The sequence below is a fragment of the Podarcis pityusensis genome, assembly GCF_964106645.2.
Source record: "Podarcis pityusensis genome assembly, chromosome: 13".
Lineage (NCBI taxonomy): Eukaryota > Metazoa > Chordata > Lepidosauria > Squamata > Lacertidae > Podarcis > Podarcis pityusensis.
The window spans coordinates 18,360,421-18,378,343 of NC_138038.1; the positions used below are offsets into that span (position 1 = coordinate 18,360,421).

At 45.1% G+C, this 17,923-nt stretch overlaps 1 protein-coding gene across 5 annotated transcripts in view; it reads left to right on the plus strand.

Moving 5' to 3' along the window:
- The window catches only part of HDAC5 (histone deacetylase 5), a 119,884-nt gene that overhangs the window by 69,575 nt on the left and 32,386 nt on the right, over positions 1-17,923 (plus strand). For 3 of the 5 annotated variants that reach the window (XM_080979270.1, XM_080979269.1, XM_080979267.1), the window contains 5 exons: positions 702-814; positions 8,986-9,120; positions 14,294-14,516; positions 15,930-16,141; positions 17,287-17,607. In XM_080979270.1, the coding sequence (XP_080835396.1) occupies positions 702-814; positions 8,986-9,120; positions 14,294-14,516; positions 15,930-16,141; positions 17,287-17,607 (1,004 nt within the window). The remainder of the gene's footprint in view (positions 1-701; positions 815-8,985; positions 9,121-14,293; positions 14,517-15,929; positions 16,142-17,286; positions 17,608-17,923) is intronic. The other 2 variants (XM_080979268.1, XM_080979271.1) reach the window with 2 other exon arrangements.

The window sequence follows — 17,923 nt, forward strand, 5'->3', positions numbered from 1 at the left end:
CTAGACCTCTTTTTGGAAATAACAAAATACCTTTAGCTGATTTAGAAAGGTGAATGTAAAATTGCAAACATAGCAGAGCAGGGCAGAGGGGGAGAAGAGAATTCTAAATTTTCTTTACTCTCCAAAACGTGGGCCTCCCCAGCAATTTGAGCTTTGGAAGAAATTTGGGGGATTTTTCACTGGCTCTTGTGTGGAGGGAGCCACCACGTCTGGCATATGTGAAGCCCTTTTCCAGTTTCTGAATCATGGAAGACTAAACATCTGTGGTTCAGATATGACAAGCAGATTTCAAAGTGCGATCCAGGAAACTCTGCAGTGCATCAGGGATTCCTTTTTCCTTTTCCTTTGGCTGCACACCACCTTCATATCTGGTAGGGTGTATTTAAAAACTGGAAATGTTGTCGTAGACGAACTTTCCTGGAAGACCCGATAGGTTGCTATGCTAGTGATCTCCCCCTGCTGCTAAGCAGGCATAAGGTGTCAAAGGATGGGTCAAAGACGATTGGGGCAGGAGGGCCAAATGAATGGGAAGGCAGCCTGGTGATTCAAAAACTACTTTCGTTACTGACACTGAATTTTCAGATGGTTCTCTTGCCACCATGAGGACTTGAAAGTTGATTATGTTTCAAAATTAAAGCTGAAATGCTCAGCACAAGGGACTGATATAGTGGTGATCTTCCCCCCACCCCCCTTCTTTGCAGTGTCTTCAATGTGCAACAGTGCCCCCGGATCTGGACCCAGCTCCCCGAACAGCTCCAACAGCGCCATCACAGAAAACGGGCTTACTGGCTCAGTGCCCAATATTCATACTGAGGTAAGAAGGCTGGTGGAGCAACGGCTGCAAAGCTTATGAACTGGTCTGGTATCATTTCTGCAAACACTATATAGGTTTCCCTCTCTTTATCTATGAACGTAGATTTTCCTCCCGCCATTACATTTTCAGCCTGTTCTTTGCTACTCTGAACCCACGCATGAAGCTTGCTGGGTGATTTTTGTGCTTGCCACTCTCTCATCCTAACCTTCCTCACAGGGTTGTTGCGAGCATAAAATGGGACAAATGTTCCTGGTGTGCTTCTTGAAGGAAGGGTGGGAAAGCAATGCACAGTGGTACCTTGGTTCTCGAACTTCATCCGTTCCGGGAGTCCGCTCAGCTCCCGAAACCGCTCGAAAATCAAGGCGCGGCTTCCGATTGGCTGCAGGAGCTTCCTGCACTCAAGCAGAAGCCACGTCGGACATTTGGCTTCCGAAAAACGTTTGCAAACCAGAACACTTAATTCCGGGTTTGTGGCGTTCGGGGGCCGATTTGTTTGGCGACTAATCTGTTCGGGAACCAAAACAACTACCTGACATTCAGAAGACATCTTAAGGCAGCCCTGTTCAGGGAAGTTTTTAATGTGTGATATTTTAGTGTGTATTTGGTTTCTGTGGAAGCCGCCCATAGTGGCTGGGGAAACCCAGCCAGATGGGCGGGGTACAAATAATAAATTATTATTATTATAAGGTTCCACTGTAATAAGGGGGGGAAGGAGGGTGGGCGGGCCATAGCTCAGTGGTAGGGCATCTGATTTGGGTCTCAAAATCCCAGGTTCAATCCCCCACATCTCCAAATAGGGCTTGGAAAATTTGCTGACTGAGGAAGTGTAACCAGATAGATGGATCCTTTTTTTCATATGTGGTGGACTTGTAAGAAAGTGAGGGCATTTTGGGAGACGATATATAATGAGATAAAAAAGATGTTTAAAAATACTATATCCCCAAAAAACCCCTGAAGCTTTTCTTGTAGGGGTTATAGGGACTGAAGTCACCCCAAAAATGATTAAGTCATTTAGGCATGTTACTCATACAACTAGGATTCTCTACGCGCAAAAATGGAAAGAAGCAGAAGTACCGTACTTTTCCATGTATAAGACTAGGGTCTTTTTTTTTACTAAAAAATAATGTTAGAAAGGGGGTGTAGTCTCCCCCCATTTTCTTAATTTAGAGTCCCCAAAAATAAGGGGCGTCTTATGCACGGGGGCGTGTTATACATGGAAAAATATGGTACCCACTAAAGAAGAATGGATAAGCAACGTAATGGATTATGTAGAATTGGCAAAGTTAACCGCTGGAATAAGAGAACCGGATGACAAAGGACTACAGCTCCCATCGTGCTTAGCTGGCAAGACCAGTGCTCAAGAATGACGGGAATTGTAGTCCAAAAACAGCTGGAGATCCAAGTTTGGGAAACCCTGCCCTAATCCATCCAAAAATACCCGTCTCTGGATAGTTTGTCAGATCCAGATCTTATTGTTCCACCCATCTCCCTCCCAGCATGGTTCAGAATGGAGAGACCAGTTGGGCACATGCCCGGTTTGGGCTAGGAATTCTGTGCCAGAGATTTGTAGTAGTGATGATGGTGGTGATGGATTAAAGAAAGGGAGGGCAACTTCAAGCCCGCAAGCCTAATTAGACCCGTCAGGCCTCTCCCTTTTGGCCTTGCCACGTCCACCTGCCCTATATCAGACGTCATGTTTTGAAAGGGGCTTCTGAAGATGCAGCCCACCTGTCAAACTTGGCCTGTTCAGGGCAGAGGGAGAGGAAGCAATTTGGCTCACCGGCCAGAAACAGTTCCCCACCCCTATATTAAAGGCTAGACATGTGGTTCTTGTTGGGTTTGTTTTTTTAAAAAAACTGTACACCACCAGTCCCTTCCACACACACACACCTGAAATTCTCAGGAAGCTGAATTACATGTGAAATACTCTCTGTGTGTGGTTTATACGCTTCTGTGGGATTACAGCAAATACGTAGCTTTGAAATACGTAACCACAATGCGTTTTGTGGTTACACGAGTGATAGAAGTGGTATTTTTGTGCATCCTTCCTCCACCAACCCACATTTCTCCCCCAGCCTGCTAAGAGCCTGGTAAAATAATTCACTAGTCGCATTTTCAAAGGCAGGACCCTCTACCCTGCTTGACTCCGTGCAAAAGGAATTCATGGGATAGCTGCTGTGTGTCTTCTAAGAAAGTGGGACAGCAGCAGTTCAATCTGGATGGAAAGGACTTTGCCATTGATATGTGCAATTGTGCACTGCTGAAGCTGACCAAACTGCCTATGTGTGTGCAACTGTTAGCAATTGCTGCCAGTGTGTGTGTTCTTTTCTGTGCACATACATTCCTGTGGGAGGTGCACACAATTGTCTTTGCATGGATGATTGCTTTTGTGTGTGTGTCAGTGGATCATTGAGCTTTGCAAGTGGATGGGAGCACCGGTAGAAACCAGAAACGGCTCCCAGTCACTTTTGCTAGTTACTATGGAGTGACTCATAAATGGAGAAGGATTCTTCGGTGAATTATGTCTTACTTTCAGTTTATTTTTAGGTGCGTTTGTGAAAATGCAATTTTTCTCTCTCTCTCTCAAGTTAATATGGTGCTGAATAAAACAAAACACCAGATCTTTTAAAAGAAAAGAGCCACAGGCAAACTCAGACAGTCACTACTCTGTGATAGAGGCTCAGTTCAGAAACCTCACTAAACCATGATTTGCGCCAGTTCTAGAATACAAAAACCATGCTATGAGCTTCCAAACATGCATTAGAAATCCCCCCCCCTTCACAGCATTCAGCTTCAAATGTTCACTTTCGTCTTTGTGATGCAGCAGACTCTGTAACTATAGTTTGTCGATTCGGACAGCACACCAAACCATAACTTGCACGAACCATAAAAAAATTGTCCAGTAGCACCTTAGAGACCATGTAAGTTTGTTCTTGGTATAAGCTTTCGTGTCCATATCCAGTTCTAACTGTAGCTTCTTGTCCCACATAGGGATTTCTCAGGAGACAGATGAGGTGATCAGGCACTCCCATTTCTTTAAGAACTTGTCATAGTTTGCTGTGGTCGACACAGTCAAATGCTTTTGTGTAGTCAATGAAGCAGAAGTAGATGTTTTTCTGGAACTCTCTCGCTTTCTCCATAATCCAGCGCCTGTTTGCAATTTGGTCTCTGGTTCCTTTGCCCCTTCGAAATCCAGCTTGCGCTTCTGGGAGTTCTCGGTCCACATACTGCTTAAGCCTGCCTTGTAGAATTTTGAGCATAACCTTGCTAGCGTGTGAAATGAGTGCAATTGTGTGGTAGTTGGAGCATTATTTGGCACTGCCTTTCTTTGGGATTGGGTTGTAGACAGATCTTCTCCAATCCTCTGGCCACTGCTGAGTTTTCCAAACTTGCTGGCATATTGAGTGTAGCACCTTAACAGCAGCATCTTTTAAAATTTTAAATAGTTCAGCTGGAATATCATCACTTCCACTGGCCTTGTTATTAGCAGTGCTTTCTAAGGCCCATTTGACTTCACTCTCTAGGATGTCTGGCTCAAGGTCAGCAACCACACTACCTGGGGTGTACGAGACCTCCATATCTTTCTGGTATAATTCCTCTGTGTATTCTTGCCACCTCTTCTTGATGTCTTCAGCATTTGTTAGGTCCTTTCCACTTTTGTTCTTTATTATGGTAATCTTTGTACAAAATGTTCCTTTCATATCTCCAGTTTTCTTCAACAGATCTCTGGTTTTTCCCATTCTGTTGTTTTCCTCTATTTCTTTGCATTGTTTGTTTAAGAAGGCCCTCTTTTCTCTCCTTGCTATTTTTTGGAAATCTGTATCTTTCCTGTATCTTTCACTATCTCCCTTGCATTTTGCTTGCCTCCCGCCCCCCCCCCCCCGTAAGTTCTCACTTATCATTTGCAGGCTCTTACTGAGGATTTAAGGGACATGGGTGGCACTGTGTGTTAAACCACAGAGCCTAAGACTTGCCGATCAGAAGGTTGGCAGTTTGAATCCCCGCGATGGGGTGAGCTCCCGTTGCTCGGTCCCTGCTCCTGCCAACCTAGCAGTTCGAAAGCACGTCAAAGTGCAAGTAGATAAATAGGTACCGCTCCGGCGGGAAGGTAAACGGTGTTTCCATGCGCTGCTCTAGTTCGCCAGAAGCGGCTTAGTCATGCTGGCCACATGACCTGGAAGCTGTACACCGGCTCCCTCGGCCAATAAAGCGAGGTGAGCACTGCAACCCCAGAGTCGGTCACAACTGGACCTAATGGTCAGGGGTCTCTTTACCCTTTACATTTACTGAGGATTTAAAGGACTTTGGGGGGGGGGTAGGGAACCTGTGACCCTAGATGTTGCTGGCCTACAACTCGCATCATCCCTGGCCATTGGCAGTGCTAGCTGGGGCTATTGGGATTTGGAGTGGAGCAGCAGCATCTGGAGGGCCACACATTCCTTACCCCTGACTTAGACTATTCCTTGTTGTAGTCCATTTGAGTTAATGCGTGCACAAGCCATGGTCACACATACTTCTGTTTAGCACTAGAGAGGTGTTAAGGTGAGGATGCATTCAGAACATAAGAAGACCCAACTAGTACAGCATCCTGTTCTCACCGCAGCCAACCAGACGCATGACAACACTCTCCCGGCTTGTTCTTCTCAAAGGAGCAAGTGCTTCCGCTCATGAACAAGCCTTGTGCACCATAGAGAGAAACCACCGTATTTTTCGCTCTATAAGACGCACCAGACCATAAGACGCACCTAGTTTTTGGAGGAGGAAAACAAGAAAAAAATTATTCTCAATCTTAGAAGCCAGAAACCAAGAGGGATCGCTGCGCAGTGAAAGCAGCGCTCCCTCTTGCTGTTCCGGCTACTGGGATAGCTGCGCAGCCTGCATTCGCTCCATAAGACGCACACACATTTCCCCTTACTTTTTAGGAGGGAAAAAGTGAGTCTTATAGAGCAAAAAATACGCTACTTCCTCTCTGGAAAGAAAAGCAGAGGAAGGGAACCCCAGAATCCCCTCTTGTGACTTCACTAGGAGAGTGATGATCCTTGTGCATGGGGGGGAAAGCTTGGGCATCTCCCTCCCTCCCTCCCTCACGCACAGTGGAATTCTTTCTTCCCATCTTGACATCTGCCAAGCTAAGCTGCAGATCAGAAGGGTATGTAATTACCTCCCATATGGCAGGTCCACCCTCCCCTCCCCCAGTCACTTAAAGACTTAGCCGGACTACTTAAGGAGGGCACCCCTTTGTTATAAGAAGAAGCGCCATCTGCTGGTCTTTGTTCACTTGTCCTAAGGAACATCTTCAGCTTCTCTTCTGATCCCGAGATGCACTGCTGACATCGTCAGTGGAAGGGCACCCTTGAGAACGTTCACCAGGAATTTTTATTTCTTCCAACTCCAACATTATGGAATGATAGAATTCTAGAGTTGGAAGGGACCCAGGGCATCATCTGGTCCAATTCGCCTGAGTCCCATGTCATAGACCTACCTTTTGGACACCACCGTGCTCTGATGAAATCCAACATTTAAATACCAGCTTACAGTGGTACCTCGGGTTAAGTACTTAATTCGTTCCAGAGGTCCGTTCTTAACCTGAAACTGTTCTTAACCTGAAGCACCACTTTAGCTAATGGGGCCTCCCGCTGCTGCTGCACCGCCAGAGCACGATTTCTGTTTTCATCCTGAAGCAAAGTTCTTAACCCGAGGTACTATTTCTCGGTTAGCGGAGTCTGTAACCTGAAGCGTATGTAACCTGAAGCGTATGTAACCCGAGGTACCACTGTATACAGTGAGGGGGAAAAGTATTTGATCCCCTGCTAAATTTGCCAGTTTGTCCTCTGACGAAGAAATGACCTGTCCATAATTTTAATGGTAGGTTTATTGTAGCTGTGAGAGACAGAATAACAACAGGAAAACCCCCAGAAACCCAGAAGACGAAAGTCAGAGATTGATGTGCATTATAATGAGTGAAATAAGTATTTGATCCCCTTTCAAGCAGGCAGGTGTCTGGCTACCTGGTCTCTTCACTGTATGTAATGAGCTGAGATTAGAAGCACCTGCTGTAAGGGAGAGGTCTTACCTGTAATCCCAGCTCGTTACAGTACCTGTACAAAAGACACCTGTCGACAGAAGCAGTCAATCCAGCAGATTCCAAAGTAGCCACCATGACCAAGACCAAAGAGCTGTCCAAGGATGTCAGGGAAAAGATTATAGACCTGCACAAGGCTGGACTGGGCTACAGGAATCCCTCTAGGATGGACTGGGATGGTTCATGATTTAGCCGCAGTGATCGTATTTCATTAATTGATTGAGACTCAGAATTAGCCCCTTGATTACTGTGGATTTGTCCGGGGAATTCACATTATTCATTTCATTTATACAGTGCCATCCCTGTGCACTGCACCTTACTGAGTCTTGTAACAACTAATAACTTTGTTAGTCATTATGGCCATTTTTCTCAGAACAGGGTACCTGCTGTCTTTTGTAGAATAGGTTCATTCATATTTTGTAAAGTAACTGGTTACCACTTAGATATTTTTCAGTTCTTGAGCAAATGGGGCTCAAGGGTTAGAAATCTCAAGTCTAGCGGAGAATAAACCTTTGTATTTGCAAGCTGAATATCCTTTCCCACCTTAGCTTTCCATTTAACACAGCAGCTTGTCACTTGCCATTTTTTTATACCACTGCTCCAGTAATCTACAGCCCTTAAACCGCCTCTCTGACAAGTCCCAGAGAGAGCGCTATTCCAGAGAAAGCCATCTTATTGGGACTTTTTTCTTGTATGTATGTCAAACTCTGCTAACAGTTCCAGCTCCTTTTCTTATGATAAATCTGTTATGACTTTGCTCCGACTAAATTACTAGAACTCAAACACCAAGATACTTGAGGAGCTCTGTTACTAGCAAGCTCTGAGCAATATCAGGAGTCCTACACAATTTTTAGAAGACACCTGAAGGCAGCCCTGTAACGAGAAATTTTTAATGTTTGATGTTTTATTGTGTTCTTATATTTGTTGGAAGCAGCTCAGAATGGCTGGGGCAACCCAGTCAGATGGGCGGGGTACAATTATTATAATTATTATTACTATGCACATAAAGCATCCAAAATTTACTAAGCACCATGTAGAGATTTCATGTTGTGCACATTGAGCTTGGACATGCAATGCACATTTCTCATTGCAAACAATGTGAAAAGTTTGTCTTAAGTCTCATAGATTTGGGACCTTTGTAACTACCTTGATCCAGCTGATTCAAATGCTGCTGAACATGGAAAGTTTCTGAGCAGTGCCTTCTTCCTATTTTATGTCACCTTCACCTTGTGCTAGAGTGCCGCTGCGCGTCTTCAGGGGAACACCTGCATGTCTTTTGCTTTGTTATATCTACAAACATTGTCAGAGCTGCATAACGTCAAAGCTTGTTGCTGTTTGCATAGTTAAAAAGGGTCATTTGCTATGAAAATTAATAAATAAAAGGATTCAGATGAGACATTAAAAATGGCAATGTTCAGAAAACCGTGTGAGTCATTGAGACCCCTGAGGGTGTTCCTTGCCTGACCACAGATCACTACATTTAAAAGTTCAGCCGTGAAGTGAGTTGGAATTTGTTAGCAGACGTAACAACCTTTTTGTGACTTTATTTTTAATGTATGCTCTTATTCTAATTGCAATATTTTTCATAAACACCTTTGGGTGAAGGATGGGCTGTGTACGCAAATACCGGGTCGATAAATAGATACATGGACTTAATTGGGAGTGGTTGTCTGAACACAGATTGCAATTTACGTTCTTTTCCCACCTCCACAACCATGCAGACTGAATGTGAATTGCCTTTGGCTGATGTAGAAGTGGGGGGCCTGCCTTCTTTGATTGACTCATGAGTTCATCCATGTTTTTGCACAACATTGGGCTGGGTACCTGCTGGTAATTTTTGTGGTGTCCTTGCCTTTTGGACACACTATGTAGATACATCCAGTCTTTTAATGTGCCGCAGAAAACCAATTGAAAAAACAAGCCAGCCTTCTGGCATATGTCCCAGATGTCTCTTGCCATGCTAGCTAGGTGATCAAACCAATAGAGCTGGGAGAACATGGCTGTGTTTCCCCCCTCCTCTCATATTTTGTTGCAGTTTCTTACCCTTCTGTCTCTTCTTATATCCTCCCTTCCCTGCAATTATATACAGCAGATGCTGCCCCAACACCGAGCTGTCACCATGGATGGGTCAGCTAGCCAGCTCAGCTTGTACACTTCCCCGTCTCTGCCCAACATCTCCTTAGGACTACAGGCTACCGTCACGGTGACAAATTCACACCTCAGCGTGAGTACATGCTATCCATAAAACGTAACAGAAATCATACAGTGGGTGCTCTGGCTCAGACACCACCACCACCCCTGGCCACCGATGCCCAGGCACCAACAGCCCATCTAGCACAGCATTTTGTCCTGCAAGAGTGGTGAGCCGTGTTACTGCAGGGAAAGTAACTAACCAAGAACAATGGTAATAAGTCAAGCCTCTGCTTAGGGCCCAGAGGCTGAAAGTCAGAAATACGCAGGTACCGAAGTAGTTATTTTGGTGAATTAATTAAATAGCATTTCCGTAGCGCTTGATTGTTAAGAAGCAACGGCAGCTATTTAGCACTTTGCAACAGTGTAAAATCAAACCTTAAAATGATCGGTAGAGAAACAGTTCAAAACAGTTATCTAAAAGCATCCAGAAGATGATTAAAATCAACAGTAGCTCAAAAGAGAAAAATTGCAAGTCACTTCCACATGTCCTGATAGGCTTAGCCTAAACAAAAGTGTTTTAAGCGGGTGCCAAAAGGAACATATGTCAACTAGGCACCAGTTCCACACCAATTTTAGCTGTAGGATTTATATACCACCTTTCTGCCAAAGAAACCCAATGTCATTGACAGCTTTTAAATATTTAAACTGTGTTTCCCAAACCTGGTTCTTTCTCCATCTGTTTTTGAACTACAATTCCCATCGTCCTTGACCACTGGTCTTTCTAGCTAGGATGATGGGAGTTGTAGTCTGGAGATCCAAGTCTTGGGAACCCTTTACAGTCATTCCTTGGAAGTCAAATGGAATCCGTTCAGAAACCAAAGCGTGGCTTCTGATTGGCTGCAGGACGCTCCTGCATCCAATTATTGGAAGCTGCAGAAGCCCTGTGGGACATCCAAGTACCAAGGCATTTGGGAGCCACGCTGCAATTGTATTAAAACAACTACATTATATAAAATGTAGAATGACAAGAGTCTTCTCAGGCTGACAGGAAGCTGTTGTCACTTCCCCCTTCCCTCAAGTCACATAGAACTCCAGGGAAGATGTGGAAAGAACTGCCCTAACATCTCTATCAGGCCGCTGAGAGTTCTGTATGTATTGCTTCATGACCCAAGACCCTCTGCTGAAGCCTCACTTTGTTGGCCAATAGTTTCCTAAACTTGGGTCTCTCGCCAGCTGTTTTCAGACTACAACTCCCATCACCCCTAGCTAGCAAAACCAGCGGTCATGGATGATGGGAATCATAGTCTGAAAACAGCTGGAGCAGCGGTTCTCAACCTGTGGGTCCCAGATGTTGTTGGACTGCAACTCCCATCAACCCTGGGGTCTGGCCTTGCTAGCTAGGGGTGATGGGAGTTGTAGTTCAACAACATCTGGGGACCCACAAGTTGAGAAAGGCTGAGCTGGAAAGAGACCCACGTTTGGGAAAGCCTGGAGCCAGGCTAGGGGTTGGAAGGGGGGAGAAATGCAGAGTTTAAGGAACTCCAAGGAAAGAAACTGTGAGACTTAAGAAGCTGGGAAGGGGAGCAGCAATAGCGGAGCTGGAGTGGGAGAAGAGAGAGCAAGGCTTTAGGAGTGGAAGAGGGGGTTAAGTGGGGGCATAGTAGAGTAGGAAGGGACCTCTGGGGAACTTTCCTATAGAGGGGGAAAGTGCCAGCACAAAACGGCAAAGAAAAGCAGGCGGGGTGTGGGTTTCACGTCTTAACTTCCTCTAAATCAGAGGTTTTGGACTGCAGTTCCCACCAGCCCCAGCATTTCCCAGTCACGCTGAGCTGTAGTCCAAAACATATGGAGGGTGCCAAGTTGGGGAAAGCCGGCCCTGAATATTTCTAGTCGCCAGTGCCGCCGTTGCGGAGTTATGAATAAAGGACAGGCGTCACTCCTCTCTCCTCAGTCGCCTCATCGTGCACATGCCAGGCTGAGACACATTTAGGACAAGAGTGACTCCCTCAGGCTCTATAATAGAGTTAGCGCCATTTAGCAGTACGAGCCTCACAGTTACGGAGTAGACCTATTTCACACAGGCATTTGCTCTCAGGCAAAACGGTGCATAGTTGTGGCGTTAGCGCTACATCTCTCGGGATTTGTATGTGAAGCATTTGATCTTCCAATCCTGCCTTCTTCCCTTCTTACAAGTCCTGGAGACACTTCTTACAAGCAAATCGGTGGGCAAACTTTCTATCATACCCTGACTGGGGGTGGGGGCAAGGGGTGGAAGGGTTGCTGGGGTAAGCAGGCAGCACTGACAGAGACCAAATAAAATGGCTTCAGGGGTACTATTTATGTTACATGTACAGTTGCAGTCGAAATTATTTGGGACCCCCCCCCCATTGCACATCAGGCTTGTTATTATCAAAATGTGCAAACTTTCAGCTGTTTTCTATGAGCAAATCAAACAAGAGCGATTGAAACAGATGTTTCAAGTGGTTTCTTGCAACTTATACTTGCTCCACCTTATTCTTGCTAAACAACGCTTACAATCCAACATGTTGCTATGCAATACCGCCTTGATATTTTATATGAGATGGTGATATACATATGCTTACAAACATAAATAAAAAAATAAGATGTTAAAACCCTCTGGTTCTTGCTCCAGTCCTACCTTAATTTCTCCCCTGCCCTATTGGACACCCCACAAATTGCAGAGGCCCCAGTGTTTGATGATTCCACCCTCATGAGTATTTAAAATGTCCTTTTCGTGGGTTCTTCTGCTTTGTGTTATTCTTTTTTCTTCTTTTTTTACAAGCTTCAGTCTCCAGGTTTTATTTTCTCCTAAACCCACTGGTTCCCAGCTGTAACCTATTTATTGCTTTCCTCTGATGACAAGCACCAAACTTGGCTCAGGCTTAGGCACGCAGGACTCATGCCCAGTCTACAGCTTGGCTATTTTCAGCCTGAGGAGTTGGAAATAGCTGAGTGGCAGACTTCGCATTCTGCTGGGCTCTGCTGCGATTTGTTTTCCTCAACCCCAAGTAGGAAAGAGCTTACAGCTGTGCATGTGTGTGCTGTGAGCACCCATGTTTTGATTTTGTTGGGTGCTGCTCCCCTAAAACAGCGCCAGGCAGTGAGGAACGGCCTCTCTTTCCTCTAATTTTCGGCGGGACTTTTAAAATGGGTGTGAATTTTGTCTAACCCGTCTGTCTCTCCACTAAAGTGGGATCTTAACTGAATTTGAGTGCCTTCTTTTGGACTGGAGGTATTATGTGAGAAGGGGAAGGTGTAATATAATACCTGGTGAATTTATGAGTGTCTTTACAGTAGTTGGCCTGTATTATTTACTTGTTATTGGTGGTTTTTTCAGATTATTTGGGTCTGAATATATTTTGATATGCTTGTATCCTATAGTGTGTGCACACATACACACACAGAGAGAGAAACATATACAGTGGTACATCAGTTCTCGAACATCTCTATTGTCGAACATTTTGGAACCTGAATGCCAAAAACCCGGAAGTAAACGCTTCTGTTTTCAAACGCACCTCGGAAATTGAACGGCTTCTGCTGCATGTTTTTCAATTTTCTCAGTTGCATTTGCAGCCAGCCTTTTGTGCCTCGGTTTTCGAATGTTTCGGAACTTGAACGGTCTTCCGGAATGGATTGCGTTTGAGAACCGAGGTACCACCGTATAGGAAAAAATGAGAGTAATTTGGAGGATATTTGCTGGATCCCTTAGTGCAGGCTTTTCATGTTGGTGACACACCTTTTGGACATGCATTATTTGACGACACAGTAATTTGTTTTTACTAGCAAACCAGAGGTTAAGCCAGGCTTTCTCAACCTTCAGCCCTCCAGATGTTTTGAGATTACGGTTCCCATCATCCCTGACCACTGGGCCTGCTAGTTAGGGATCATGGGAGTTGTAGGCCAAAAACATCTGGAGGGCCGACGTTGAGGAAGCCTGGGTTTTAAACTAACCCCTTTCCAGCCCCGGGAGGAGCGTTGGCGCGACACACCTACAAACTTCAACAGACACACTAACGTGTCGCGGCACACAGTTTGCAAAGCTCTGCCTTAGTGCAATATATAATCGCCACCATTCTAAGCACTGTTGTTGCTGCTGCTGCTGCTATTGCTACTACTTACTACCGCTACTACTATAGAGCCATCTCTCAAGCTGTGGCTCCTGCAAGCCATCTCCATGGCTACTCCTCTCCTTGCGTTGATTTTGGAAAGGGGAATCACAGAAAGGGCTTGCGTGTGGTATTTGTGTGCATAGGCCAAAGCAAACCATTTCAGGATCAGCCTAGAACTCGGGGAGAATCTGAGTATAATCCAAAATCAATATATGAGGCAAGGTTGATGGAGTGGGCCAAAAAACAAAACAAAACAAAACACACGCTCCCAACCATTGCATGCGCAGTGAAAGAAATAAGTTTGCCTTTGTAAACTCTGGACGCAATAGAAACCAGGTTAATGTTTTCTCACTGTTTTAACATTCAGAATGGTGGTGGTGGATAGTGGATTTCAGGGAGGCGACTAGCCACTATCTATGATTATAGCAAACCCTCTTGGCTTCCTCCCAGAGTGGATCTGATTTAAATCAAATCGATTTAAATCATGATTTAAATCACTACTCAGTAAGACTTGATTTAATTTTTTTTTTTTAACAGAAAGACTCATTCTTGCTGGTATAATCTTAATATTTACAACCAGCTGAAGGTTTCATTTTTGGAATAATAATAATGATGATGTTGGTGTAGTTTTTACAGTTATATCAGAAATTACTGATTTGGTTATACTGTTAGAAATACATAGATAATTATGAAATTATTGTGAGGTTTAACAAGTTAACTGTTTATATATGGACAACTTTTCTGCTGTACTTTATTGGAAGGAGAAAAATAATCATTTCCTTAATAACAATTTAAACATTTTATTTAACTAAAACAATAACATTATAGCATATGTATCCACGTTTGTTAACTGATGTGGTTAAACATTTTTTTAAAAAAAACAACAACTTAGACTGAGTTTTAACACACATGAAAAACTTAAAACAAATCCTTATTTCCTGATGAATAGCCTTTGGACTCTAGTACAACTTAAATAGAAAGCTATCTTTAGAAAGATTTTTCCTCCAAAAGCATTTCATTTTAAAAATCCGATTAAAATAAAAAAAATCTGATTTAAATTTTAAAATAATCTGTTCTTGTTGTTGTTGTTTTTAAAAAATCTTTGATTTTTATCCACCCTGCTTCCTCCATTAGGCCTCTCCAAACCTTTCCACGCACCAGGAAGCCGAGCGCCAGGCCATCCAGTCGTTGCGCCAGGGCGGGGCCTTGACCAGCAAGTTCCTGAGCATGTCGTCCATCCCCAGTTGCCTTCTGGGGGTGGCCCTCGAGGGCGAGACGAACAACCACGGCCATGCTTCCTTGCTCCAGCATGTCCTCCTCCTGGAACAGGCTCGGCAGCAAAACACGCTAATTGCTGGTGAGTGCGGGGGTGTGTGTGTGATTCTGGCAACATATTGGTGCAACACACAGGCGAGCTTGTACAGGGTGGAATGTAGCATTTAACCACTGTTGTTGGCAGTAACCAGCTGGGATGTGGGGTGGCAGAAGCGTTGCTTTGCGGCGGAAGTCAGTGACATCATCAGAGGAGGCATCTGACATCATCAGAGGAGGCAGCTGAGTAATCTATTCTTCCTCTGGTAGAAGGTGGCACCTTTCTAACTGCTGTTTTCATGTGACCTGCCACACACACACACACCACTGGTAAATACAGTGGTGCCCCGCAAGACGAATGCCTCGCAAGACGAAAAACTCGCTAGACGAAAGAGTTTTCCGTTTTTTGAGTCGTTCCGCAAGACGAATTTCCCTATGGGCTTGCTTCGCAAGACGAAACGTCTTGCGAGTTCTTGCGAGTTTGTTTCCTTTTTCTTAAAGCCGCTAAGCCGTTAATAGCTGCTAAGCCGTTAATAGCCACTAAGCCGCTAATAGCCGTGCTTCGCAAGACGAAAAAACCGCAAGACGAAGAGACTCGCGGAACGGATTAATTTCGTCTTGCGAGGCACCACTGTAGTGGGAATTGTTGTGAGAAATGGGGAATTTCAAGCTCACAAATTGATTTGTGCACTCCTGCTGCTGCAGAAACTGCAGCAAGAGCAGTCTACGCCCCAAAATGGAAAGACAGGCTTACGAAGATGATGGAATATGCTGAGATGGCTAGACTTAACTGTGAGAATTAAGAGAACAAAATGAGGGGGGGGGCGATTTCTCTGAAGAATGGAAATATTTTGTGGGATAGTTGAAAAAAATATCACGGTTATGTTGAAACGTTGCGGGCTTGGCAGTGTAGCAGCAGATGAGAACTTGTAGTTTAACCGTTAAGAATTAACATATATAATGGATGAAATATAAGTAGCACAGCAGCTTTGTTAGGGTATAAAAGAACACCGTGGACAGGAAGTCAATGGATAGGAGAGATTCATTCTGATTGTATGTAAATCCAAGCCAAATAACTTTATTGTACTAGCCGTTGGCCATGACAAATCTGAATGAAAAATAAATACAAGCAAAAGGGGTGCCACACCACAAATAAGAGTTGTCTATTTAGATCTCTGCATCTCCCTTACATATTGCCCAGGGTCTTTTTTCTTCTCTTTTTGGCCGCCAAAGTGCATTGCTAAAAAGTCCTAGGGCCTTCTCTGCCAGGGAGAGAATTTTAGATGAATTTGTAAAATTTGAAAATTTAATTTAAAATATTTATTTTAAAAAAAATATGCTGCCAGAAACCACCCATATGAATGAAAACAAACCTGGCTTTTCGTTTTGAAGCGGACTGCGGTGGTGTATTGTCGAAAGTGCCTTAACAATCGCCTCCCTCTCTCACCCCCCCTTACAGTTCCTCTGCACGGCCAGTCTCCTCTGGTGACGGGGGAGCGCGTCCCTTCCACCCTGCGGACGGTAAGCAAGCTACCTCGGCACCGCCCGCTGAGCCGCACCCAGTCGTCGCCGTTGCCGCAGAGCCCTCAAGCACTGCAGCATTTGGTTGTGCAGCAACAGCATCAGCAGTTCCTAGAGAAGCAGAAACAGCAGCAGATCCAGCTGGGAAAGGTGGGTAGAGGAGGAGACGACAGCTCACTTATCACAGTTGCACATCAGATGGCCCTGAATAATAATAATAATAATAATAATAATAATAATAATAATAATTATTATTATTATTATTTATACGCCTCCCATTGACTGGGTCGCCCAGCCACTTCAGGCAGCTTCCAACACGATAAAACGTCAGATATTAAAAACTTCCTGATACTTGGAAAGTGAGCGAAGCCCCAACTAAAAGAAGATTGGCAGCTTAAGTTTGACAGAATATGCGCAGCTTGCAGACTTAACGTATAGAATAAGAGAGCAAGAAGAACATATGTTTAAAGAAGACTGGAAAATGTTTATCGAGTATATGGGAAATAATTGTGTACAGCAGAAAATGCTGGCAGCTTTAAGATAAATTCAGCAGTGTAGATAATCTTTGACAGGTGTAATAATGGAAAACCGATTGGAATGGTTTTTGTAAAATATGCATGCAGGCGTATGAGATACGCAAAATGAAGTGTGGAAAGAGAAGAACGGAAGTGGTCGATATTTTAAGTATGTAAAATGTTCATTTGAAATTGTAAAACAGAAAATGTAAATAAAAAATTACATATAAAAAGACTTCCCATTGCAGGGCTGCCTTCAGATGTCTTCTAAAAGTTGTGTAGTTCTTTATCTCCTTGACATCTGACGGGAGGGCGTTCCACAGGGCGGGTGACCACTACCGAGAAGGCCCTCTACCTGGTTCCCTGTAACCTCACTTCGCAGTGAGGGAACCGCCAGAAGGCCCTGGGAGCGGGACCTCGGTGTCCGGACTGAATGATGGTGAACATAGTGGCTGCTGATCTAGTGCAGTGTGGAGAAATGAGAGGCATGTCCTTCCTCTCCCCACCTCCTTGCCCAGCACCCCCTGCTCCCCAGGGCTGTAACATCCTTCTTGGCACCTCCCTTTTCTAGTATAGGGGATTTGAGTTGCACAGGAATTTCTGTCAAGTTTCCTTTCTGCTACCAGCTGAGGAGGCTGGGGCTCAGAGACTCCTTTCGGTCTGAGTGCTGGTTCCCCGGTGGCTCAAGATGCCCCCCCCCCAAATACCAGCTGCAGGTTGCCCATTACGGCTCAGCATGTTCAAGTCCTCTTTTCCTTTTCTCGCCCGCTCCATTTGCAGATCATCACCAAGACGGGTGAGCTGCCGCCGCCCCCCACCACCCACCCGGAAGAGACCGAAGAGGAGCTGACGGAGCAACAGGAGCCCTTGGGCCTAGGCCTCAGCCACGGGCCCTTTGTGGTGGACGGGTCAACAGAGAGCGAAGGCACGCAGGATGACCTGGAAGAGGAGGAGGAGGAAGGAGGCAGAGGAGGGGAGGAAGAGGAGGAAGAGCAGAGCGTGGTGGAAGAGCAGGGCTGTCTCCGATTGAAGGACGAAGCCGGGGAGAACAGGCTCGAAGAGGAGCAGGAGGTTGAGGAGCTGGGAGTGACTTACAGGCAGGTGAGGCCGCCGTACAAATCCGTTGCCGAAATCTGTGTGGGAAGAGTCTCTTTCGAAGGGTGGAGGCGTAGAAAAAGGAAGGGTGGCTTGAAATCCCACCCCATAAATCGGGGGTCACCTGTGCCTGCCCCCTCAAACATCCATAGTGTATGAGAGACTTCCTGCTCTGTTCCTCTTTGCACCCATGTTGCGATGGGCTCCCATGAGACTTTTCCAGAATTCCAAATAGGACGACCAGTCCAGGAAGGTTGCCTGTCCCAACCTTTCTGGTTGGGCTGATCCACCAGGGCTGTCCTTAAGTTCTTACGAGGGAGTG